Source organism: Mercurialis annua, linkage group LG4 (genome assembly GCF_937616625.2).
Source record: "Mercurialis annua linkage group LG4, ddMerAnnu1.2, whole genome shotgun sequence".
NCBI lineage: Eukaryota > Viridiplantae > Streptophyta > Magnoliopsida > Malpighiales > Euphorbiaceae > Mercurialis > Mercurialis annua.
This window is the reverse complement of record NC_065573.1, coordinates 21,602,829-21,630,004: the sequence shown is the minus strand read 5'-3', so window position 1 is coordinate 21,630,004 and position 27,176 is coordinate 21,602,829. Positions and strand designations below refer to the sequence as shown.

At 31.4% G+C, this 27,176-nt stretch overlaps 4 protein-coding genes across 7 annotated transcripts; 1 reads left to right on the top strand and 3 right to left on the bottom strand.

The window, feature by feature from the left end:
• Positions 1-5,918: 5,918 nt before the first annotated feature.
• On the bottom strand, positions 5,919-10,052 carry LOC126677572 (uncharacterized). Of its 4 annotated transcripts, none has more exons than XM_050372259.2 (4): positions 9,934-10,048; positions 9,679-9,853; positions 8,049-8,257; positions 5,919-6,332 (listed from the first exon to the last, which is right to left on the bottom strand). In XM_050372259.2, exons 2-3 carry the CDS (start codon positions 9,835-9,837, stop codon positions 8,084-8,086), a joined length of 333 nt encoding a protein of 110 aa, XP_050228216.1. In that variant the 5' UTR covers positions 9,838-9,853; positions 9,934-10,048; the 3' UTR covers positions 5,919-6,332; positions 8,049-8,083. The 4 variants fall into 4 exon arrangements, with proteins under 4 accessions (XP_050228216.1, XP_050228214.1, XP_050228215.1 ...); XM_050372257.2 differs by lacking the exon at positions 5,919-6,332 and adding an exon at positions 7,579-7,912 and having other exon boundaries at positions 9,679-9,850; positions 9,934-10,052; XM_050372258.2 differs by lacking the exon at positions 5,919-6,332 and adding an exon at positions 7,579-7,876.
• A 613-nt stretch (positions 10,053-10,665) lies between these two features.
• LOC126677570 (uncharacterized) lies at positions 10,666-14,902 on the top strand. Its single transcript, XM_050372255.2, has 8 exons — positions 10,666-10,775; positions 10,858-10,957; positions 11,037-11,141; positions 11,248-11,333; positions 11,652-11,893; positions 12,060-12,249; positions 13,305-13,488; positions 14,343-14,902. The coding sequence occupies exons 1-8, from the start codon at positions 10,723-10,725 to the stop codon at positions 14,646-14,648; spliced, it is 1,266 nt and encodes a 421-aa protein (XP_050228212.1). The 5' UTR covers positions 10,666-10,722; the 3' UTR covers positions 14,649-14,902.
• A 2,054-nt stretch (positions 14,903-16,956) lies between these two features.
• On the bottom strand, positions 16,957-17,704 carry LOC126679014 (40S ribosomal protein S17-4-like). Its single transcript, XM_050373951.1, has one exon. The coding sequence runs from the start codon at positions 17,600-17,602 to the stop codon at positions 17,162-17,164; it is 441 nt and encodes a 146-aa protein (XP_050229908.1). The 5' UTR covers positions 17,603-17,704; the 3' UTR covers positions 16,957-17,161.
• Positions 17,705-18,427: 723 nt separating this feature from the next.
• LOC126676306 (short chain aldehyde dehydrogenase 1-like) lies at positions 18,428-19,537 on the bottom strand. Its single transcript, XM_050370482.2, has 2 exons — positions 19,407-19,537; positions 18,428-19,316 (listed from the first exon to the last, which is right to left on the bottom strand). Exons 1-2 carry the CDS (start codon positions 19,442-19,444, stop codon positions 18,509-18,511), a joined length of 846 nt encoding a protein of 281 aa, XP_050226439.1. The 5' UTR covers positions 19,445-19,537; the 3' UTR covers positions 18,428-18,508.
• Between the last annotated feature and the right edge of the window lie 7,639 nt (positions 19,538-27,176).

Sequence of the window (27,176 nt, the reverse complement as noted above, 5' to 3'; positions counted from 1 at the left end):
ACCATTCAAAAAATATCTCCTATTTTTATTTTTATTTTTATCATACAAACTTTCAGAATCATCAATTTTTGTTTATCTTTTAATTTTTAGTTTTAATAGTTAAAAAAATCGAATATACCCTTTATTTTACTTTATATTGTTCTAATTTATCTTTTTATTATAAAACAATCCAAACAAAAAGGCCCATTTGAATCCTTTTTTACTTCAATTAAAATGATTGAAAAATGAGTTAAGATTGACGATTTTAAAAATTGGGATCCTAAACGAAAAAAGTAAAAAAAAAAGAGGTATTCCCTCTATCCCGTTCTAATTGAGAAAATTTACATTGCATATTGTTTAAATTTTTTTAGTAACTTTATTTTTATATCTTCATATTATATTAAATGTTTCACCATTTTTTAGAAAAATGCTTTTAAAATGCATTAATTGATGAGGGTAAAAGAAGAAAATTAGTGTGAAAGATATATTATAAATAGAAATTTTCAAATAGAATGAGACACTTAAAATAAAAAATTTGATCAATTAGAATACGACGGAGAGTGTATTTGTCAATATGATTAAGCCAATTTAAAATTTGAGATCGATAGGAAATAAATTAATCTTTGAATTCTTTTGATTGATTGCTTTTCATGGCAGAGAGAGCATTGAATCCACCATTAACATATCTATTCCAACCAAACTCTTTCATGACACTTCAATTCCTTGTCATTAAGAACATTCAAGTTTCTACTATTAAAATGCAATTCTTCAGAAAATAATTTCTTGATCTTAAATTTGTTAATTGACAATTTTGTAAATTTAAATAAATTAAAATTCAGATATAGTTTAATTGTAGTGTTTATAGCCAACCAACTACACCTTATTTTTAATTTCAAGTTGCATTTTTCAATGGAAAACTTCAATGCTTCAATCAAAACTTAAAATAAATTTCTACTATACCGTGTATTTTTACATGAGAGATTCTTTTCAAGTCCCCCCATAAACAAAAGGACAATCTCTCTGCCTAGTTTTTTATTCTTCATTCAATTCTTAAAAAAAAAAAAAAGAAGAAAGGGTCAACGCGCCACTTGAACTTGTGATACGGGGTCATCTAACCCAATTTATATTTTTTGGAACAACTAACCCCAAAACTCTTCATTTTTTGGTCAAATAACCTCATAATTTATATTTTTATTTTAAAAAACAGATTTAAAATAATTTTATCGCAACAATTAAGAAAGTATCTAATTACGTTTTTGCATTCCTCACCTCCGATTTGTATTTTACGCGTTTTAAAAATGCAATTATGGGGTTACTTGACCCGAAAATGAAGAGTTTTGAGGTTATTTGCTCAAAAAAGTATAAATTGGGTTAGATGACCCCGTGATATAAGTTTAGGGGGCGCGTTCACCGTTTGTTAAAAAAAAAATGATACTACATAACATTGTCCACTATCTTTTTTTCACATTTTAATTTTTTAATAATATCATCAATATATTGATTTAATAGTAAATTTTTACCCCCTTGCATTTTTTCCAGCCTTTCAATAAGTTATATATATATATATATACTATTACTATTCTTATGAATTTAAGTCAAAATTTGTATTTTTTATTTATTTTAAAAATCATCATTTTGTTTTTGACTTTTATGTTTTATTTAACTTAACCCCTGGTGAAGAGTTAAAAAATGAAAAAAATAAAGCAAAAGAGTAGTAATTTTTTAAAATATGAAAAAAAAATAGTTATTCAAACCTAAACTGATGGAGATGATAATAATTAACCTTATATATCATTTAGCTTGCGTGTTTACAATAGCATATGAATATATAGTTCAAAAATAAAGTTATTAAACATTTTTGACTCTACATTCATAGACTACAATAATTAGAAAGAAAAAAAAATTATTTAGTGCTTTAAAAGTAGAATTGCAAACGAGTTGGGCTACTCACGAGCCACTCGAAATCAACTTAAAAAAAAAATCTCAAAGCCGATTTGGCAAATTCAAGTCGAGCTCGATCTCGAGCCACTCAAGTTTAATCTCGAACCCAAAATTATAGAGGTATGTGAGCTCGAGAGCCCAAACAAGCCAATTACACACATAAAATAATGACTCTACATTCATAGACTACATATATGTTGTTTTTTATACATCTAAATTTAGATCTATATCATATTAAATTTTAAAATAAATTACGCTGAAATCTCTGAAATATAACATAATTAATAGTTTAGGACTCTTTTGTTTCAAAAGTCTACTTAATAACCCATCAATTTCAATTTCGTTAACTGAGAGACCCTTCTGTTAATTTAGGGGGACCAAATCATTTAACGGAATTGAGACTGAAGTACCAAATAGTTTAAAAGTGAGGTATCAAATCGTTTAACAGAATTAAAAATGAGGGATCAAATCGTTCACGAAATTAAAGGTAAGATACAAAATCATTTGAAAATTAGTTACAAAATTAACGAAGAGGCTTAATAGTTAACAAAATTGAATCTGAGAGACTATTATGTAGACTTTTAAAACAAGGAGTATCAAACTGTTAATTATATTATACCTCAGGAACCTCAACGTAATTTGCTCTAAATTATATAATATAGTAAAATTTTTAAAATGTCAAATATGATAATTTTTTAATAATTTTTTTACTATCTATTGAACTCAAGTTCAAATTTAAAGAGCCCGGGTGTGATCCGAGCTTGAGCTCAATTTGGCATAATTTGGATTTATCGGCTCGTTTATAGGGGTAAAATCAAGTCCATTCGACTCTAATATAGGGGCTCAGTCTCAAACTCGTTATAATATTTGAAACTCTATCTCGACTCTATGTTCTATAGATATTTAAAAATTAAATTTTAATATAAAAATAAAAGTGTTATTATAATTATATATAATTATAAAGGGTAAAGAAAGCAATTAAATAACGCTCGATTAGATTTGCAAGCTTATTTAGCTAAGAATTATAAAACTTAAATTCAACGCGATAATTAACTCGAGTAGCTCGAACTCGATTCCGTAATTAAGCTCGAACTCAAACTCAAATCGGTATTAATCGAGTCGATTTTAAGCCAATCCAGAATAGGTTGCGAGTTGACTCGACTAAGTTACACTCCTATCCCTAGTTAAGAATGCAATTATATATCCATAAATTTAGAAGTGGAAAGGAATGAAAAGTTAGAGGAGATATTAATGAGAACATTACTAGTGAGAAAGATGGATGGTAACAGATTAACAGCCATGATCAATCCTCCATTAAACCATTCAAACTTAAATTTAATAGATTGTGAAACAACTACTTTTAGGTTTCCCCTTCAGTTTTAAAAAATGGGAAAAACACATTTGATTTTGATGGAGCCTAATTTAGAGTTTGGAATTGCACATGTCCTGTTCTGGTTTTTAATCAAGAGACTGCTTGCTAACTACTGATATAAATTTTGCATTATGGGTCATCATGTTAACTCAAACTCGACTCGAAACTTTATAATTTTAAGGCTTAATTCTTAAAAAAAAAAACCATCTTGCACTTTTTTTTTATTTATACACTGACCATATAAAAACACCATTTATATGCAATTTTGAGTTTTTATGTTTCATCCATACACAAAGGCATTAACTTGTACTTTTTTTATTTGGAAAAGAGTTTAAAACATATTTTTTTTATTTTAAAATATATAAACAAATCCCTAAACTTAAGAAATAATCAAGTACATCCAAATAATTAATTAATTTTTTTAATTTTATAAAATAATAAAAAAAATAAAAAAATTCTAAAAAATCCAGAACCAACGAGGAGCCGCCGCTACTTCTCATCGGAAAAGGATCAGCGTCGGTTCCGGAAATATTTTAAAAAAAATAAAAAAATTTATATTATTTTTAATTTTTTTAATTTTTCTAAAGAAGATGGTATTTTTGTACTATTAATAACATTAATATCCAATTAGTATATAGGTTAAAAATGAAGGATTGCTTTGAACTCTTTTTAAATGAAAAGAGTATAATTTAATACTTTTGGATAGAGATGAAATATAAAAACTTAAAATTGGGTACAAATGATGTTTTTATAAAATTAAGTTATAAACGAAAAAAAAAAAAAACAAAGTGGGAATTTTTCAATGAATTAAGCCTAATTTTAAAGATGATTGCAATACCAAGCTTTCTTGTGCTAGAATTGCAGCCATTTTTCAGGAAAGTTTAAACTTGAGATTGCGCAATGCTTTACCAACATAAGTAAGATTGTGCATTGAATTTCGGTCCGTTACAAAAGTGAATTTATCAAAAACCGATTGATTTTTTAAGAAAATAAAAATCAAACTGAACTAGAAGGATAAAATCTAATTTTATTCAGCTTGATTTTTATCCCCAAATATTATATTTCTTGAACAAAAAAAGATGGTATTGACTTAAAAATTAAATCCAGATCAAATAATAGTGAATAATATAATTTAACTATTGGCCTAATTACTTAAAAAATCTCCACCTTGTAACATTTTTTCGTTTATACCCTTACCTAGGAAAAAATTCATTTGTACCTTTTTTTTAATTTTTCGTTTTCAACTGTGCCCCAAAATTTTATTTTTTGACAATTTAATTAATTAAAGGATGAAAACATTAAAAATAATTAAATAGAAGGGTTATATCATTTTTTCTGTTTGAAAAAATACAAATAAGTCCTTCAACTTTAAAGATATTTAAATAAATCCAAAAATTAGTTATATTTAATTTATTTACTAAAAAAATAAATAAATTATAAAATATTTCCGACAAACCACCGTACTCTTCCAATTTATACACCGCTATGGATTTTTTTACAAAAAAATTAATTTTATATTTATTTTCCAGATCCCTCGAAAGGAAGAGCAGACCTGCTTCTCCTCCATGGAGGAGGAGCACAAATCTGCTCCTCCTTCACTGTGAAGGAGGAGCAGATCTATGCTCCTCCTCCATGGAGGAGGAGCAGCGGGCTCTTCCTCCGGACGAAGAATTCGATTATTTTTTATAAAAAAAATTTATATAATTTTACGGTTTTGTGTTTAAAAATTATTCATAGTTAATATAAATTAAATAATTATTATAAGTTTAATTTTATAAAGAAGAAGGTATTTTTGTACTATAAACAACATTAGACTAATTAAAATATAGGTTAAAAAATGAAAGACTATTTTAAATTTTTTTCTAAATAAAAAAAGTTCAATTAAGTGCTTTAGGGTAGAGTTGAAAACGAAAAATCAAAAAAAGGGTACATATGAATTTTTTCCTAAGTCGGGGTATAAACGAAAAAATATTACAAAGTGGGGTTTTTCTAAAGAATTACGCCTTAACTATTTGAATACATATGAATCTAACATTTTTTTTTTCAAAAATTATATCATACAGATAGTTAATATTTTTCAGTTTTTCGAAAAACGGGTCAAAACAATTAACCGAATCAAAACCATAAAACCGAACTGGAAAATGTGATGAACCGGTCCAAGAGTATAGGTTTAGGTTTTTATTTTAAATTCTAAATTTTCATAGTTAATGATTTAGGTTTAGGTTTAGGTTTTGGAGTTTTAAAAACCACGGTTAACTGGTTAACCGGTTTATAATTAATATATATTTTTATAATTTTATTATATACATACATACATACATGTGTACATGCATTTTTAATTATTCAAGTAAAATACATTTTATAATCTACACACGTAGAAATTTTAAACACAAAAATATAGTTAAAATTTTAGGTTTAGCTTTTTAATTTCAAAAACCGTACTACTATTAACCGGTTTACGAATTATCCCCGTGAACTGGTTAACCAGTCCATGCCCACCCCTACCAAAACGGTTCAACTATTTGGTCAATTGAGTTGGGTATAAACTCCTAGTCATGGGTCAACATGTGTACAACATAGAGTTCGCAGGTTGTAGACATTAAGGTTATCCCTAAAACTAATAACATACAAAACAATCATGTACATTCAACAATGCCTTAGGTCCCACTATTATGTACATCTCCCTGCTCATATCAAAGCAAAATAAAGCAAAACTGGTCCTACCTAAGAATTTCAACACACATAACAAATATCTAGCCAACGAAAAGTGAAACATGTAGAACTTAGCTAAAATATCATCAATGTAAACATGTTGCGTAACCAGAATGCCGGTCCACGATTCACTTCTATTATAAACAGTAAGCTTTCTCCATTTCCGGAACGCTTCTTAACTCCAAAATTCTACAGTTATAACCCAATACTTCCAAAAAATATTATTTCGCCATTTCTGTATCAAAAGGTTTCTTGTTCCAACGTTTCTATTTTCATACTACATAAGTAGCAATGAGTTAGAATCCCCTGAATCTAGATTGCAGACAACCTGTGCATACCCTAGAAGTTAAGGTCCCAACACAGCGGAATTTATTAAAATCAACTTAGATGGAACAAGGGTAAGACTGCTTAGGAGATGATTCCGACATTAAAAGTGACGCACCTAATATGAATTATAAATCGATTGGTGCATCGCATCAATAATACAGTCATCGAAGAAGAAAACATACCACAATCCCTTCGAACTTGCACCATATTAACAGTGCATGTTCCGCTAATAAATATCAAACCATTTGATAGTTTGGAAAAGAAAGAAAACCCAAAGCAAATATAGCTACAAGTTGGCAAAATAATTAAGAGAGAATCAATGTAGTAGCAAAGAGTAAAGGCTATCTTGAAATGGTAGCAAGATTAATAACCATACTTCTAACTAAATGCATCTGCACATAGTAATAAATTGACAGTTGAAGAGAAGTTAAATGAGTAGGTCAGGTCACAATTATTCTGTGCCGTTGATCAAGGGAACAAGTAGATGAAATTAAATTCTTGAATATCACAACAGCAAATGCAGCTGTAGTACAAGAAATTAATAGCTGGAATGAAGCTTGTTTATGAGTTCATCCATCTTCATGGTCAAATTTTTGCAGAAATGAGACTAAGACTGTTATTCCTATGCAATAAAGGCTTATGTCGCACAAAAACAAATATATTGAAATGGAAAACGCTCGAATAGAAAACAACAAACTATAACATTTTTTAGAAGAATGGGCTAATAAAACAGTTTCTGAAGCATTTCTGCAAAATGGAAAATCCACAATATAGAACTCGACAAGTTTTTGTGCACCATAGATAAAGATTCAAGAACTAAAACATGAACATGAAACATAAACCTAGACAAGATCCATTATATGAATATGCAATTGCAACAAGCTCTTATAGTTACGTTCAAATAAAAATTATGAAATTTATGCATATTCATGTTCCCATAAAACGATGACACACCTGTTGTTCAAATTTAATCACAATGCTGACACTTAACCAAAACTTTAGCTACTTGGACTCGGCTACAAGTATAGTAGAATAAATATAGTATCCAAACTCGAACTTTGCCTATTTTACTAAGTTTTCAAGAATCCTCAAACTTTTAAACTACAGAGTGTCATATCTACATCTGCATGTTGTTATACAACGGTAGTAATTCAAACTAAAATGAAAAGTATAAAGAAATTTGAGAACTACCAGTCCAACATGTGTAGTAGACCAGTTCAGAAAGAGAGCATACTAGTAGTGTCTGGTGGTCAGAATTTGAAATCACATTTCCAAGAAACAACAAGTATTACAATACAAATCTAAATTTGAATTTCAGTTGCTGGAGATCTAGCATAACAGAGTTAATTGCATTAAGATTCCATAGATCTAAAATTAAATGTTTTACTACTGAACAATATAGATATACACTCTGGTTAGCTCAACTAAGCCTTATTTGCAAGATTAATAATGCTATTTTCTTTTCCTTTTGTGCATTAACTAACAGTTTCCTTGAGGTGGTATGGCCCATCAGTTTCTACTCCGAAGAAGCAATTATCTATTCACCTGCTCCGAAACAGTTGATCTACTGAATATTGGGTTCTGTTAATGCAATAAAGAATGAATATGTGATTTGCAATTGTACTAACCAAGAAAACTTATATAACGAGATGACCCCTAGAATTCAAAATTCAAATCACTGAGGAACATAGACAAAAGTTCATATATTTACACCTACCAAGCATTTTGATGTTAGATGTGCATGATCCATGTCTAGTCTTCCAGGACTGGTTGTTTCTCAAGCTCATTTAAGTGTTCCGTTTCAATCAAAGGCATCACTGTGCCATTGGCAATATAGTTTTCATTCTTACATTGTGTCAACTGTTCTTGAAGACTCCGGACAAGCTCTTTAAGTTTCTGAATATTCTTTTCCTGAGAGAGGATAATCTGCAGAAATTGGAAGTTTAAAATGAATAGAGCCTAAATATTGTAAATTCTGCTCAATCCTTGAATGACCTAGCTACATGAGCAATCCAATCAAGCAAAGAAAAAACTTGGCAATCATTAGTTTGTGATATAAGTTTCTTTTGACCCAATAAAACAAAACCATTAGAGAAAGTAAACACAATTTAGAAAATATTATGCAAGAACTGTTGGATAATGCAAAAATATCAGGAAAGGTTGGGATGGTATTGTCAAATGAGAAGATATTCTACAAGCAACTAAGCATATATGTTCATCAATGATACACAAGCATTAGAAGGGGCAATTGAAATCCAAAAAAACAAAAATAATAAGCTGCCAACTAGATGAAAAGATATTTGTAAAATAAAATGGTGCAAACATGTTACTCTATAAAAATTACTTGCAAGAGAATGCTTAAATTGAGTAGAAAAGTAACTGGTTCATGAGTATCCGTAAGAATGATCAGTGATACCACCACCATCATTCTGCTACTACTACTACTGCGGCTGCTGCTGCCACTATTACTAGCATATATCTGGTTATTGATGCAGCAACAAATTGAACTACTAGTGAAATAAAAGAGCAATTGAGGGAAAGAATTGAATCATAAAAAAGAAACAGAAATTTTACTAGGTCACTGTGACAAGGATAGCAAGGTCCAAACTGATATGCTAGTTTATACTCCAGTAAAGAAATTAATAAAGAATTCCTTGGTTAATTAACGAGCTAGTAGCATTAATATTTTCTTTTCAAAGTAAAAACCAACTATACAGGACTCTTACCTTCTCACAGTCAGACGTTCCTAACTCCTAAGTTATAAGAGACATGATATTGAAAATAAAACATCAAGCTAGGTACTTCCATCTCATATGGAGGGTCAAGTTGGCAGTAAATGAACTTGCTTAACAGGCATAGACATTTAGCTAAGCATAAGTTGTCTGCTAGGCATCTGGTTAGCATCCAAAGAAAATGCATTTGACGAGGGAGTATATTATAACCAACGATTTTAGTAGGTTTGTTCAATTCTAAATTTCATTTGAAACTCTTTATTTTAAAATTTCATATTATTGTTCATGCGCCAATCAAATGAAGTAGAAAACAAACTTATTTGAAAATAGAACAAATTCAAGACTATAATTGAAACAAACAAGGAGTATCAGTTCAGTATAGTTCTAGTTAATTATAATACACATCCATCTCTATCTTTACAAAACTTTAATTTCTTAAAGATAACTCACAAGGAGGATTAACAAACTCTCTAAATTAAAAACCCAAATCAACCACAAACCAATAACCTACTCACTCAAACTCTTAAAAAGTTCCTAACTAGTTTGAATTCCAATTCTAAATAAATGTATACAGTCAATCAAGAAATAATTAAATGAAATGAAAGAAAAACAAACCTTTTCTTTAATAGTTTCTTGCCTTTTGAAATCAAATTGGTCCTTTCTTGAAATGACAGGACTGGCTTCAATCTCATTACCAAATTGCTGTTTCCATTCAAATTGTGAAGTGAAAATAATTAACATCACCACAAATACCAGTACCCAAGGCCTTGCCATTCTTATTCCTCACCTGCTGAAAATTCATAAATAATGTCAATCTATCAATAATACTAAACAAATTAAAAAAAGGGTATTTGAGATCAAATTGCAGACCTGATTTTAGTAAGAGTTACTGCTGATTGAGAGAAGTTTTGTTTGCTGAAGATTTTGAAGTTGCTTTATCCAAAAAAATCAGTCACTTGAAAGTTCAAACTTGAAACTGTAATCCTCTCCTATGTTATCAAAGTGCTTTACATGTAGTCAGCTGTATGTATTTTCTTTTCTTCCCCTTGTATTTTCTAATTTTCAGTTTCTACCCCAATTGTTGTGGATTTCTGTCCCTTACCCCTCTTGCTAAATGCTAATGCATATATGCTGTATAGGATTCATCATAAATAAAATATGTATGTAAAATAGAAAATGAAAATTTTGCTTTTAATTTTTTTTTTCTCATTTTTATTATTTTAAATTTTAAAATAAATTAATTATAGAATTCATCATAAATAAAATTATGAATTTTAACGAATTTATAATTGTAAAATAAATTTTAAAACTTAACAATATCAGTTATTAACTTTTATTTTTTAGTAAATCAAAACACCAAATTTTAAAAACTCTGATATGACCATTATAATATATAAAATGTATTGTTTCATGATTGGTTGGTGTTTTATTTTATCAAAAAAAATAAAGTTATTAATATTGTGAAATTTAAAAAATTATATTAAAATTACAAATCATATTGAAATTTATGATTTAATTTGCAATTAATCCACAAGATGAAAGTCTGATGGAGTCGGTTGGGGTCTATGTTAAATTATGATAAAATACAAGGCCATCTATTCAAAAAAGCAAATACATAAAATTAGAAATAATCATTTTTCTCAAAGGCAAATAACAATAATGGGCAACTCTCAATCTCCACCTGCAAATCCTCGCTTTACTTCTGCTACCAGGTTCTTATTTATCTCTTACTTTGTAATGCTTATTAATTTGTTTGTTTGTTCATATGATTAAGAAATTATAATTTTAGTGCAGAGCTTTTACTCAACATCGACTTGATGATCTCAAATCACTTTTTACTTCATTGGCTTCTCAATCAAACACCACTCATTTCATAACTCTCTCTGTTTTTCAGGTAATTTTATTTCTTTTCAGCTTACCAATTAGCCATTTTTTTTAAAGAAACTAACATGAATTTATATTTTTCTTGTTAGGAATATTTTGGATTAAAGAACTGTTTAGGTGAAAGATTGTTTCATGTAATTACCCAGAAGAGAAAAGATGACAAACTCACCTTTGAAGACCTTGTGATTGCTAAAGTAAGAATCTTTATACTACCCTTTTGATTTTTATTTGTGGCTTTTTAGTGAAGTTAGTGTGGTGTAATTTGTTTTTATGGTTGAAGTTGTGTTGTTATGCATGTAGAGCATTTATGAGAAAGGCACAAGAGATGAGATTGAAGAGTTTATTTATCAATTACTTGATATTGATGATGATGGTGTTGTTATAAGGTATGACTATCTTTTTTTCTACTAGCTTTACTTTTTTTGAAACTCGAGAATTATATTAATCTAAATCCGAAACAGTTACAGGTGTAAGATATTTAGGAAAGTTATAAAACCATTCCCGATGACCTGATATAGAATTTGCACTACGCGTTAGAACATGCACAACTTGCTTTGTTGACCGTCTAACAAAAACAAAAGATAGAAATTGAGTCTTAAATGTTGATTTTGTGATTTTGCTTCTAAGAAGTTTGATGTTTAATTTCTATGTCCTATTTAATGTGGTTTCGGTTTTCTGTACTTCTGTTTGATTTGATGTGTCAGGTCTGATCTTGAATGTGTTGTCATTGCAATTTTGAAGAGTGTTTTTTCTGTGGATATTAATGAAGATGGATCGAGTTCGTGTCAGGATGTTGTTGACATTTTTCTTACCGCTGCAACATTTTCGGAGGATGTTCAAGGAAAAGATGAGAAAAGTATGTCTTTTGGGGATTTCAGAATTTGGTGTGGTCTTCTACCATCAGTCAGGAAATTTCTTGGAAGTTTGTTGGTTGCGCCTGAATCAGGTTTCTCATCATTTTTGATTTGTGTAATCACACATGATATTCAATGAACTGTATTTTCTTGTTCTCTTGTACCTAAATCAATTTGTAGGCCCATTTGTAATTATTTGTTGATAATTTAGTTAAGTTAAATGGTAATATGAAATGCAATTGCTTCTTCCTTTTGCAGGGAGACCTGGCTCCCAAGTTCCTCAATTGGTGCATGGGGAAAGTGTTGATTCCAGCATGATAATATTGAGGAAGGAATATGCGTGGCATATAGGAGGATCCCTTCCTCAACCGGAGTTAGAGGAATGGAAACTTTTATACCACAGTGCTTTCAATGGCCTAAGTTTCAACACGTTCTTGGGTAGTGTATCGTAAGTAGTCTGCTTCTTTCATACGATTACCATATCCATGTGAATCAGTCATATTTTGCTTTGATCCTTCAAAGAACGGTGCTCTTATAGTTTTACAAGATTGTTTTTCTTGCTTAGACTTCAGATGGAAAGGTGCTTTGTGAGGTTGATGAATGGTTAACTGACAACTGACATTTACAAAATGTTAATAAGTCTTTGTTTTATTTCCTGGAATAACTGTTCAGTTCATGTTCCATTAAAATGGTTTCGTCTTCAAAATCCATAGGGAATAATTTGCTTCTGTTGGTTGAAATGTTACGCTATCTAGAAGGGCATGCATACAGTGAATTTTGAATTGATTCTAAGCCAATTCCTTAAGGTTCATGCATGCAGAAGGAATAAAATTGAGATTATGTAGCTACTGCTAGCAGTCTGAGAAACTGCTTCTAGCAAAACATATATATAATATAGTTGGTGTTAGATAACCAGTTCTCGTAAAAGTTCAAGCTTTAGGTGAGGATCCAACCATCATTTTATCATCATTTCTAACACATCTCCGCGCACAAATGCCCATTGGGGCAAATGCCTATTGAATTTGAAGTGTGAACAAGTGCATATCCACTTTGCCTTGCTCTGTACATTTAATTAATCAAATGAGGGTTGTCATGGTTCAAACTCTATACTTTCTGATTATGGGGGCTATGATACTATGTTAAATAACTATTATCCAAAAGTTCAAGTTGTTAGGCAAAACTCTAATACCTTATTAAATAACCATATTACCTAAAAATTCAAGTTGTTAGATGAGGTTCCAATTATAATTCTATCATCATCTCTAACCATTGGTTTGTGAGTTTGATGTGCAAAACTTATTAAAACCACCCTAATGTTAATTCATCGGTAATGCTAATTTCTTGGTTTTAATTCCTTGCTCCCGTTTCATCTTTTCTTACCTTTTCTTCATGTAGAAATTTGTAAGAAAAAGGGTAAGCATCTCTACCTTAAGTTCTGTTTTCTAATTGAAGGAGTTTTTTTGTTTATTATTTTTAATAAATTGATGTTTAATCGAGTTGCAGTAATAGTGAAGGTCCGACAATTTTGATTATAAAGGATAAAGAAGATTGCATATATGGAGGTTATGCTTCTCAACCTTGGGATAGGCATGGTGATTTTTATGGGGATATGAAGTCTTTTCTCTTTCAACTAAACCCTAGAGCTTCCACTTTCAAGCCGACCGGAGCAAACAACAATGTACAATGGGTATGTTTTTTACATTTTTTTTTCATCCCTACCAACATAAAAGTAGTGAATTCTTACTTTCAATGCAACTCATACTATAGCTTTCTCATAGTAAGGTTTACATGGAAAAATAATGAAATGACAATTATAAGTAGAACAAAATATGTAATGTAGGGTGTTGTTGATCTTAGTTGCAATTGTTTTATTCAGGATCAATTGCATGCCTATTTTTTCTTATCAAAATATAATCCGTTACGGACGAGGATGTTGAAAATGTGTTCTGCTAATATTTTTAGTTGGAAATGCAATCTGCAAAACTACATCACACTAAGTAACACAGAAATAGAAATGGGGCACGGATACTGGACACAAATACTTATTGAAAATAAAGGACACGAAATATGAGGGGAACGTGTAAGAGTAAAAGTATAAGAATATATGTATAAATTTTGAAAATTATCAAAAAAAAAATTATGTTTTAAATTCTATTTATACATTTATGACAATTAATGAAATAAATTATTAAAATATGTACAAAATTTAAGTTCATAACTAATAATAAATTATCTATAAGTTTAATAATTATGATTGAGATTAATCTTTTAAAGTTTTACAAAAATTATAAAACTATAATATAAGATATATTTGTTAGTTTTCAAGTTAGTTTTATTGGAAATGGATATCTAATTTTTGCTATTTATAGAAACACCTGAAAGGTTTTGAAAGAATGTCCAAAAATTCTGATTTCCAAAAATGTTTTGAAGCAGATTTCTCAAAATTTCAGGGCTTCATAGTCACCACATTTAGTGCAATACAAGCAGGATAGTAACATATACTCAGGAATCTGACATTGCATTTTGTGTATGGATTGGCAGTGTGCTGTAAATTTTAGCTCGGAGAGCATCCCGAACGGAATTGGTTTTGGAGGACGCGCAAATCATTTCGGCCTATTTCTCTCGGCAAGCTTTGATATAGGACACACCTTCACTTGCACAACATTCGGAAGTCCTTCCCTATCTAAGACAAATAAAATTGTCCCAGAAGTCATAGAGTGCTGGGGAATTAATCATAAAGGAGTTCAACCGGAAACGCATGACACCTTGAAAGGTTCGGTCTTAGAGAGATTTAAGGAGGACCGGCACTTGCTCAACATGGTCGGCCTTGCAAATTCAAGTCAATGAAACCAGTAAACATTTCTGGAATTACTCTATATATTCCCCGGAGCTAATCTTGAATACCGTTAGCATATTCAAGCGCTGGTATAAGCCAAGCTAGAGTTTTGTTTGAGTGAGCCGGATATTCAATTAAGAGTTACAAGTTCTAGCGATGGATATGTATAGATTTCTTAAATCTGATTGCAAGCTGTAATACCACATAGATTTGAACTACACTTCAATTGGCATATTGAGTGATTAAAGTTGTGAGTTTTCTGTTATTCATGAGTTATTATTTTTACTACAGCACTTCATTTTTCTGTACAATATCATCACTTTTTGGGGTCAAATTTAATAGTTCATATACTAACAATAATGTATAGATTGATAAAGAATAAAACCATCACTACACAAACTCATAAGCACCAAAATTGATAACAACCGCTGTATAATACATGTTAATTACGAGATAATATGACAAACACTAGTACGAGGTTGAAGCTGCTATACAATGGTATGTTGTAGAGATGAGCATAACAAGCTTAGTTCAGTTGTTGTTAGTTATTAATAGGTACATGGTTGTCCTTCATTCTCAATATCCTTCCATGAAATTATCATCTTACGAGGATATTGTGCTGTATTTTTCTCATCAAAAGAGATGTTATTGTTGACTTGCTGGTGTGATTGAGGATATTGAAAAGGTGTTCTGCTGACATTTTGAGCTGAAAATGCATAATAATATATACTTGATTTTTTTTTCTTAAGAAAACCTAACAATTGTAAACTTTAGCTCGGACAGCATCCCAAACGGTATTGGTTTTGGAGGACACTCGAATCATTTCGGCATTTCTCTCTGCAAGCTTTGATGTAGGACACACCTTCACTAGCACAATATTTGGAAGTCCTTCCCTCTTAAGACCAATAAAATAGTACCTCAAGTCATCGTGCTGGGGATTAATCATAAACGACTTGATTCAAAAAGGCACATTGCCTTGAAAGGTTCGGTCTTAGAGAGATTTAAAGAGGACCGGCACTTACTCACCATAGTTGGTCTCGCTTCAAGTGAATAAAACTATCAAAAGCTCATGGGATTACAATACATTCCCAGGAATACTCGTAATGAAGTAAGGCATGCATGAGCAAACAGAATGCTGTTAGCATATTCAAGCCAGCCAGACAATTAAGATATAAGTACTAATGCCATACACTTGACATCATGTGTTATTTGATTTAGATTTTTCCCTTGATTGTAAGACTGAATACAAGTAATTAAAGTGAATTTTTCTGCAAAATGAATTTTTTTTGTCAAATTTGACAATTCACATAAAAAAATTGAGGCAAATATCTAACTAAAACTTACCTGAAAGTTTTTTTTAAGTTAAACAAGAACATTATGTGCATGATAACAAGCAAATCAGGCAACTTTAAATACATTTTAGCAGTACCATCCAAACTAAACATATAGAAATAGGTCAAATATGTAATTCGGAATACACATCAACAGTATATCCAAGCTAATCATATAGAAGAAAATCATAGTTACTCATAAATTGAGTATATCAACAGGTTACCATCACACTTAAAGCGATGAAGAGTATCAAATCTCCATCATTGACGATAATATGCAAATGCTGATTGTTTCGGGCAAGTTTCTAAAGCAGATTTCAGATACCTGAACTAGTTTAGTAGATGAACATCCAAGATAAACAAGAGGTCAAGGATAAAAAGCTTTCAAACACGTTCGGCAGTGACCAAAGAACTCTCCACACTAATCTGCTCCTAGGTTCCTATGGCATTCCTTGGTTCAAGTAGGGAAATTTAGGAAATTGTTATCACGTTCCCTTAAAACCAGATAAATCACCAAACAAAATTCAAAATAGACAGTCAGTCATCGACAATATATAAATTGGAGGATTTCTCGCCTACACCAACCACACTAACAGTTGCAATAAACTGGGTCTAAGTACAAATTTCTCTAAAGCAACAAAGCACCAATTACTCATAAGTAACACAACAGCAAACATAATTTCTCATATACTAATGTTAGAATCAGTCGAAAGTAATTTAAATCAGCAACACCAAATCAACATGAAAATAAAACAATGCGTTTCAACCTCATAGAAAAAACAATCCAGCCTATGCCAGAAGCAAATTCAACACTCCGATAAACCAAAAACAAAAATTGCAGTCATATTTTGAACAATGATATGGAAAATGAAATCCATCGCGCAATTATGCAAGACACAAACAACAAACTGAAACAATAATGTCTCCAAAACAAAACATCAAACACCCAAAATGTAGCAGTCCACCACCTAACAATCACTCAATAATATGAGCAAATATAATCCAATGCAGCGTTACGAAAAATTGAGGGTACGCATTTTTCATAATATCCAGATTTATAAATTGACATTAGAATCCATCATGCTTAACGGCTATAGAACTATCCAAAATAAAAACATCCATAACATCAAAAACAAACTAAAATTTAAAAAGTACCCATACTCAAAATATTGCAAAACTCATAAAAAAACACTTCAAAACCTCCTTGGACCACCAGCACCGGCGCCGGCACCTCTACTAAAAGTAAACTGAGTGACAGGGGCAGCCGCCGGTTCAACCTGAACAATCCCAGGAATATCACTCATACCCAGAGCGGAAAGCATGTCAATAGTCTCCTTATCAACCTCAATCTGGTCAGTCTTGATAGCCGAAACCTCAGGCACAAAGTCCATACGGCGCTCACGCTCTTCCTCTTGAAGCTTCAGTGAAATCCCACGAACTGGGCCCTTCTGGATACGCTTCATCAAATGGGTAGAGAACCCGGCAATCTTGTTACGGAGACGCTTCGACGGGATGATGGCGACTTCTTCGAGGATCTTCTTGTTGGTGTGGAAGTCATGGGTCATTCGTGAGTAGTAACGTTCGATGACTTGACGGGAGGATTTCTTCACTGTTTTTGTTCGGACGCGACCCATTTTGGCTGGTTGCGGTGGGGGATCGTGTGTGTGTGTGAGAAGAGAGGTGCTGGCCGCCGCGGGTGGTGATAGAAGATTGGTGGTAGTTGTAGAGGGGAGGGAGATGCTAGGGTTAGGGTTTTATTGTAGTGAATATGGGATTTTTGTATGGGCTTTTTTTGTGAGTTGGTTATGGGTTGGTAAAATTTGGGCTTTGGGATTTGTCTCTTTATCATGATTGGCTAAATTCATCTAGAGGTCCTGTACTAAACGTTTTTTTAATTGTTTGGTATGTGTACTTTATTTTTGCTATTATGAGTCCCTAAATTTACCAAATTTTCTTTAATGGGTCCTTTTTTAAACAGAATGGAGAGTGCATGCACTCAAAGTGACACACGAGGCACGTGTGAAACACGTAAAGCGACACTAGTTGAATAAAAAGTGCCAATATAGATATTTTTGAGTCCTCATGTATCCAAATGTAGTTCATTTTCTTAGTTATTTTTTCAAACAGTTGATGTGCATTATTTTTCAAATTTTCTACTCAATTCAGTTTTACTTCCTCTCTATCAAAATAGAAACAACTCATTTCATAATTGTAAAAGTAGAAACAAGAATGAATTTACATTACTGAAGAAGCTAATTGTAAAAATTTCTAAAAATTAATGAAGTCTATTCCTTTTTTGGAGTGTTTGTATTTTATTCGATTGATTGAAATGTCTGGTCCATTGTCTTTTCCCCTGCTCTAACAACAAAATATGCAAAGTAAACAAAAAATAAAATCATAAATTGAAAGAAAACTCATTAAATATACGTACGCATCGGTATGTAGACATGTGAAACACGTAAAGCAGAACTAGTAGACTCACTATTATCAACATAATTCATAACATAGAAACATTCTTAATTCACTTTAGAGACAATTATTTAAGCAATGAAATTTTTCATTACATTTTCAAACGAAGGATTTGTAAGACTATAACCTCCATCGACCACTAAATTTAATCCGCTCACATATTTAGATTCATCACTTCCCAAATAAACAACTGCCTCCGCTACATCTTCAGCTTCCAACACAACATCTTTCAAATTACCCGAATCCGAAATCAATTTCTGAACTTTCTCCTTCTCCGTCTCCATCAATCCCGACGTTCCCATCATCAATGGCGTCGCAACTGCATAGGGCGACACACAGTTCACTCTGATCCCATATTGCCCTAATTCCACTGCAAGATTCTTCGCCAAACCAACCACAGCGTGCTTCGACGCAATATACGGATGCCATGCTTGAAAACTAGTAACTGAAAGATTGCTTGCTGTGAAAATAATGTTCCCTTTCTTTGCGGGAATCATAACCCTAGCCGCGTGTTTGGCTGCTAAGAAACCGCCGAAAACATTAACATCAAATACTCTTTTAAAATCTTGATTGTCTGTTTCTAAAATACTCGGACTGTGGCATGCAATTCCGGCGTTACTGAACATAATATCGAGCTTTCCGTGTTTGGAAACTGCGAAATCTACAGCTTTTTGAACGTCGGAATCTTCTGTCACGTCGCAGTGGATATAAGAGATTATGTTTTCCTGATCTGATTCAAATTCTTTGCAGAGAGAATTTCCAAGTTCGTCTTGGATATCGGCAATAATGACCTTAGCTCCATTTTTTATGAACACTCTCGCAGTTGCTTCGCCTATTCCGCTAGCTCCACCGGTGATTATAGCTACCTTCCCTTCTAGTCTGCAAGATGAATCATCAAATCTTAAGTTATTAAGAAAAATTTTAACTTTGAGGCAACTGATAGAGATGAAATTCCAATGTTTTAGTTACCTTTTGGTGGCTGAGTTTGATGTAGAACTTGTGGCCATCTTGATTCTGTTATAGTGAAGATGAAGACAAGTCTGATGTTTTTTAAACTTTTCTTCAATAATGCAGTGTGCAGTTTAAGATAAGAAATTAAGGGCTCTGAATTATATGTAGAGCAAATTACTGTGAAGCCCCTCACATTTGATATAATTCACACTTTAGTCCCTCCTGTTTGAAAACTAAACTATGTGGACCTTCACTTTTGCTTCCGTCAACACTTCAGTCCTTCCATCCATTTTTAGTGTTAGTCAACAAAGTCAAAGGACTTATGGGTAAATTAATTATCAAAAGTGAGGGACTAAATCGTTGACAAAAACAAAACTGAGGGGTGAAATTGTTGAGAAAAACAAAAGTGGGGGACCATATAGTTTTGTTGATTTCGTTGACTAACATCCAAAATGGACAGAAGGACTAAATCGTTGACAAAAACAAAAGTGAGGGGCTATATAGTTCAATTTTCAAACAAGAGGGACTAAACTGTGAATTATGTCAAATGTGAAGGGTGTCATAGTAATTTGCTCTTATATGTAATTCAGCTCTTTTTCTAAAGTTTTTATTTAGGCCAAAATAAAAAGGCCAAACCTTTCACAAAAGTTTCACAAAAGTTCTGACCTTTTAATTTTGTCGATTTTGGCCAAAAACTGATTATTTGGTTTCACAAGAGTCATGACCTTTCAATTTTGTCGATTTTGGTCAAAAATGAATTATTTGGTTTCACAAAAGTGGACCTTTCAATATTAGGCATGCCACATAGGCGCCACATAGGCAAATTGAAATCAAATTGAGAGTTGGCCACAATTGAAACCAAATAATTTGTTTTTGGCCAAAATCGACAAAATTGAAAGGTCATGACTTTTCTGAAACTTTTATAAAAGGTTTGGCCTTTTTACGACATTTGGCCTTTTATTTAAGACGTAACTTGAGTTCCTATTCATTATGTATATTTATAATCTTAAAAAACATAAAAATATTTTTTTTTCACTTTTATATGATACTAGTTTTCGTATTAGGTGCTACGCACGTGACTCGTAGTGTGACTCGTCAAATTATCATAATTATATTTACTCTGAATTAAGAAGATTATATTATGTATAATTAGTTATTGTTTTTATAATTACAAATTATATTTAAGTATAAAATATCAAATAACATTTGAAATAATAGATAATTCAAAATAGTTTATCTTATTTAATATTTTAAATGCTTAATAGTTTAATTTTTTAATTGATAGTCAAAGTTTATAATAATAGATAATTTAAATAAAAAATATTAAATAATAACTAAAATAGTAATTTATTCGAATTAGTTTACCTTATTTGGAAGGAGCAATGTCTTAAAAATTCACCAACTTTATATTTTTTCTCAATTTAATTATATTCTTTGAAACTTCTCATAAACATACAACAACTTTCAATTTTTTTTCAAATTCATACATGGTGCTGACGTGGCACGCATTCATTTGTGCAATTTGCTGAGGTGTAAATCATTTTCAACCAACGAATGAGTGACACGTCAGTATCATGTATGAATTTGGAAAAAAATGAAAGTTGGTGTATGTTTATGAGAAATTTTAAAGAACGTGATTAAATTGAGAAAACATGTAAAATTGGTGTATTTTTATGATATTAACCCTATTTAGAATTTTATATGAGTAAAAAATAATTTAAATAGTAATTATTAAATATTAAAATAATTTGTTCTATAATTAAGCATCTAATATTTTAATTTTGTTGTATATTCTGTTTGAAGTAAATTTTAATTAGACTATATTTTTAATAGTAAAAAAAATTGCACACTATTAGAACTCTAATTATAATATAGCTTAATTATTTAACCAATTAGTTAATTACTATAAAACTATTATTTAGTGATAAATTTAAAAGGATTATTCGGTAAATTTGTCTATCCCCCCATCCGTATATAGATAAAATATACAATATTCATTATTTATATTAATAAAATAATATAACAAAAAATATAATAACCAAATTGATTAAATAACTGGTTTAGTACTAGTTAAAGGTTTAAATGCATCAAAAATCACCAACTTTGCGTGTTTTGTATATTTAATATAAATTTTTAATTTTGGTAAAAAAATACACGAACTTTCCAATTTTTGCAATTAAGTTGTGTTTTTTGTTTAAAATAGTGCCGCTTTACATTCAAAACGTTGCCGCTTTACATTTAAAATGGTGTCGTTTTAAATTCAAAATGGTGTCGGTGTCTAAACTGTAAAAATTGAAAAGGTCGTGTATTTTTTACCAAAATTAAAAATTTATGTTAAATATGCAAAACATGTGAAAATTGGTATTTTTTGTATATTTAGGCTTTGATTAAATTAACAAGTACTAAACAAATTATTTAACCAATTAATTATAGTATATATTAAAGCTAAGGAATAATCAATATAGATTTGAAACGAATAGAAAAAATGGTAGTCGACTTTTTCAAATCTCATTTGTTAGTTGTTAGTTAACGAGATATGTTTCGAACCAACAACCTTTTGATATATTTAGAGGTGCCTTAGCCATTTAAGTTAGGCCCATATTGGCGGTGCAGTGAAGTGATGATTATCAAGTTAATAAATTGCACTCTCTTTTGTCAAAATTGTAGAGAAAGGACAACGTGTAAACGTATGGAACATTACTCTACTGCCTAATAAGTTAAACTAAGATGGAAAAATAATTCGTTTGCATCTTACATGTATTAACAATTACACTTTACTCTTTAAATTGTATTTTCTAAAATTAAATTATTTCTGAAACATTAATTAATTTGATAAGTTATCACTCCTATTAATTTATTATTAAATAAATATAGTATTATAGTATGATAAAATAATTATTTAAAATATTTTTTCTTTTATGATCACATTTTATTTGTTTTGTTAATTATGGAGAAAAAGAATACAATTATTTGATCTTGTAATTTATTATATTTCAAAATCAAATAAAAATGATGAAGAGTTTAATTGATAAAAATAAAATATAATTCACATTTTGAATTATTTTATGACAAATTAGTTCAAAAATTCATAATTTATTTAATAATAAGAAGAAAAATTTAATAACAATTATTTTTTGTTTGACAATATTAATAAGCTAATATTTAATAAAATGATTTTTCTTCAATTACGGATAAATTATAGTTCACTAATTAAAAAAATACACGAAACTCATTTTTTTTATAAACGATTAGGATTATTTTTCGAACCAAAACCAAACACCCAACATATCAAGAGATACAGTGCCAACACTTAAATTGCATGCTCAATTCATCAATTTCCGTCGTACACACATATCCACTTGGAGAGACATCTTAAATCCAAGGCTTAATTGCTCCAAAAATCACAAACTTTCGCGTGTTTTTGGTATTTGACATAAACTTTTAATTTTGGCATATAAATACACGAACTATCAATTTTTTGCATATATAACACGGGCACCGTTTTTAACATAAAACGACACCGTTTTTGACCTAAAACGGCAACGTTTAATACCTAAAACGGCACCGTTTTTCACCTAAAACTGAAACTTGGTCATATATGCAAAAAACTGATATTTCGTGTATTTATTTGCCAAAATTAAAAGTTCGTGTCAAATACCAAAAACACGCGAAAGTTGGCGATTTTATGTGCATTTAAGCCTAAATTCAATCTCGAGTAATTACCAAATTCATTTTACGAAATATGACCATACGTGTTTCACCGCGATAGCCCAACGGTCAAATAACATGTATCAATTACGCATATATCAAATGACAAATACCACTCGTGTCACGTCGATATTTTAACGAATCACACAATATCCTTCCCGAAAATCACAAGACATTTGATACAAGTGATTGCTCCCGTGTTGTAAAGCATAGGTCTACCAAATATTGCACTGAATGCCAAAGGCATATCCACAATACTAGGTTGATTGTTTCAGTATTCCTTCCAAACCATTTGTTGTTTTAATCTCTTTCTCAAGTTTCAATTCAAGCTCATTGCTCCTTCTAATATTACTATAATCTTTCTTCAAATCCTGTCAAAGGTATGCTGATAGTTTTCAAACTGATTATGCTTCCTCCCAAACTAAGATAAGCTATTAGCATCACCAGATTGACCAAACTTTCTTCATCAATGAGCATTCTTTTCAACCAAAAGGTGTCTGCTATTTGGCCTAGATAATCAGAGCATCTTGATGTGGGAATTCTATTTCATGTCTATCACTAGATCCAAATTTAATTTCAGGAATTGCCTTCCCTCAACTATTGCCAACAATTTTGTTATTCATCTTCCTTCCCATTCTATATTCCGAATATAGGATTCCTCCTTCAACCGTGTTAATGACTACTGCTACATGCTGCCTTTTCGCCAGGGATTGGTTGTCTTGGTTTCTATTGTAATATATTCTATTGTTGGTTGGTTTCTAATTTTGGTGGGTTTGAGGCAATGCCACAAAACCTTTAATCTTTCATGCGTTTACCATGTGATTTATCTCTCTCTTGAGATTACCATATATCATGGCCATGCTGGCCGTGGAAATTGCCATAACGAGATTTGCTGCTTCCTTTTTCCATTGTGGTAGGTGTTTGATTAGTTCTTCTTCTTCTCTATACGCATAAGTATCTCAGTTCTCGCTGTGTTCAGTGGTACAAAAAGTCATTCCTGTTGCCTCATATTAGATCCAAAATCAAGATTATCACCTCCATATCCTAATCTGGTTCCTCTACTCTGGTCATTCATCAATCAATACTGGTTGTTCCTTTACTGTTCCCTTGTCCTTGAGTGGGTTTTTTGGAGTTGGAATTTTATTGTCTTGCAACTATTTTCCTTTGTCTTTTCCTATCTAAGTTTATGTGATTTGAAGCCCTTGCCATCAGATTGGTGTAAATTTCTACTGGATTAGTGATGAAGCTATCTCGGAAAACTTGCATTATTGTATTGTCCATCATTCCATCAATAGTTGTGTCATCATTTAGATCCTCCACTGTGATTGCCTCCTCGTTGCATCTAGTGATGAAATCTTTTAAACTTATTCCCAATTTTTGAAAACATTTTTCAAATCACTTGATTTTTTGCTTCTTTGTATACTTGGGTAAAAATGAGTTTGAAAGGCTATGACTACTTCATCAAAGTTGTTGATGGATCCTTCCTTCAAACTTTGGTACTATTTATGGGTTGGTCCCTTCAAAGTTGTTGGAAACATTTTGCAGATTGAAGCATCCAAGATACTTTGTACTCCCATTGTTATCTAAAAACAAACCAAATAAGTGTGGGGGTCAGTATCGCCATCATATCTATGAAGAGGTGGAATTTTGTAAATAGATGGAAAATGATCATCTCGGATGGCCTTTGATAAGGGTTATCCAAGCCTGAAACAGCTGGCTGTTTTTGATTCTTGTTTGTTTTCCCTTTGCTTTTCTAATTATGTGCGGACTTGTTTTGAAATATCTGCATTGAGATTATTTTTCCACGCTGAATCTACATTAGAGCTATGAACACTTTCTGTTATATCCTTCTTAGCCGGTGTGGACGTCTACCTCTTTAAGGCTTTGTCGCCATATCCACCCCTAATGCTCACAAAGTAAAGTCGTGTTAGTGATGGGTACATTCATGTTTTCATATGGTCCATCCTGAGGTAGTCCTTGAGGATCAACATTTTGTGGTGATGCTCCGATTGGTGGGATAATCTGTGTATAAAGTGTAGTCTAAGATAAGATAGTTTGGTGGATTTATTATAATGATGTCATTTGTCGACCAAGATATTCCATATATTCCTCAACCTGTAAGAGGGTGGGTAGAGATGACTCAGGGTAATTCATTCATAGTGCAGGGATAGTAACAAAAACTTGTTAGCAATTTTACTCGCTAACTTGTAGTAACTCGACAAGTCGAGTATCGATCCCACGGAGACAAAAGGTTTAAAGTGAACGAACATGGATTTTGAATTTCAATTCGGAAAGCAAACAACCAAATGGATTTAGATTAATAACTACGGAATTTAAAACTAGTAAAACGAGCAATTAAACTACTAAACAAACAATTAACAACTAAGCAAACAATTTATAAATCAAATGATAAAAAACTAAACAGTTTTAACAAATAGGTAGAAGGGTCTTAGAGGTTGCTAATTAGGTTTAAAATGTTTCTAAGTAACCGGGGTTGATTGAGTAATTGGTTCGGGTCAAGTCTTTCTAAAATGCCTAATCCGTTCTCTCGAGTCCGCCATTAGATCTAATTGAAATTAAATTAGTACACCGAAATCTAAATCGCTCTCGCATAAATAGATTTCGATGATACCAATCGAATCCAATCACGAAGCTAACCTATAACCGATCAAGCCCTAAACTGCTCTCGCGTGATTAAGTCATGGTTAAGTGAATTGCTAATTCCGGGTAATTAAATGACTCTCGCCTAATTAATTAACCTTTAAACCTAGGATTAGGAGATCAATCTATCCTATGCATTAAGCATACAAATCACTACAAACCTTGAACCCAAATCAAACCCTAGTCAACTAATTACAATCAAACTTCATTAACAACCCCTAAATAAGGGGATTTAGCCACTAATTACTAACATGATATTAATTAACAAATAAGAATTAAAAGTAAACATTGTGTAAGAAGTAATTATCTTGTAAATAGAAGAAACGCAAAGCATTAATTAGATAATGAAGAACAATCAAGATGAAAGAAACAATAATCTTCTATTAATTAACTAGAATCCACAATAAAACTTGAAAAGTAATCTAAGAGAAAAATTAATTTAAAAATCTGAGAATAATAAAAAGATGGAGGCTACAAATTCTAATAATAATGCTTAACCCTAAAAAAGAAATAAAGGGGTCCTTTTATAGTTCAAGGACAAAAAGGGTATAAAATTACATCCTAGTACAAGTCTAAAATAAGCCACCAATGAAAATAGACCAAGGAGATGCCCATATATGTCATTTCAGCTTTCCACTACGTTTTTTCATTAAAAATGCATTTCTGTCAGAAGTTGGCTTGTTCCGTCCGAAATGGCTCTTAAATGAAGAACTTCTGGACACATGCAGGCCCTGTCTCGTCCGAAACAGAGACATGCTATTTTTGTGTGTGTTTCGGCCGAAACACTCCTTGTTTCGGCCGAAACAGACTCTGAGCCATAAAATTCTGCTTCTCCGACTTCGATTTCTCCAAATACGCTCCAATTTGCCCGATTCTTGCCAATATGTACCTGAAACACTTCGACATGAAAATGAGCAATAAAACACCTTCAACGGACACTAACATGGCATTAATAACTCAAAATAGACAAGTAAAATAGGTGTAATTCTACACCTATCAAACCTCCTCACACTTAACCTTTTTGTCCCAAGCAAGAATTGAATCTCGCTTAGACAAACATGCTAGCAAACTTGAATCGCTGAAACAGAAACCGCATTTAAATTCACAAGTCATAAGGAGATGAATGCTTCCTTCTAAATTTAGCAACCGCTAAAGATGCACGCTAGCGACAACTCAATTGCACAATCATAATTTTAGAGTACTCAATACTTATATCACATAGAGTCACATTATCACTTGCGGGACATGTCAAATAAGTATGAGTTTCATAAAGGCAATCAAGATAAAATTGTGCGAAAATTAATCAAAAGGCATGAGTCCTCACAAGATTACACTCCGACACTCAAGTGTTTAGGGTAGTGCAAAACAATTTAAGAGCTCACAAAAGCATGCATAAATTCACCATAGGCTTGACTATAA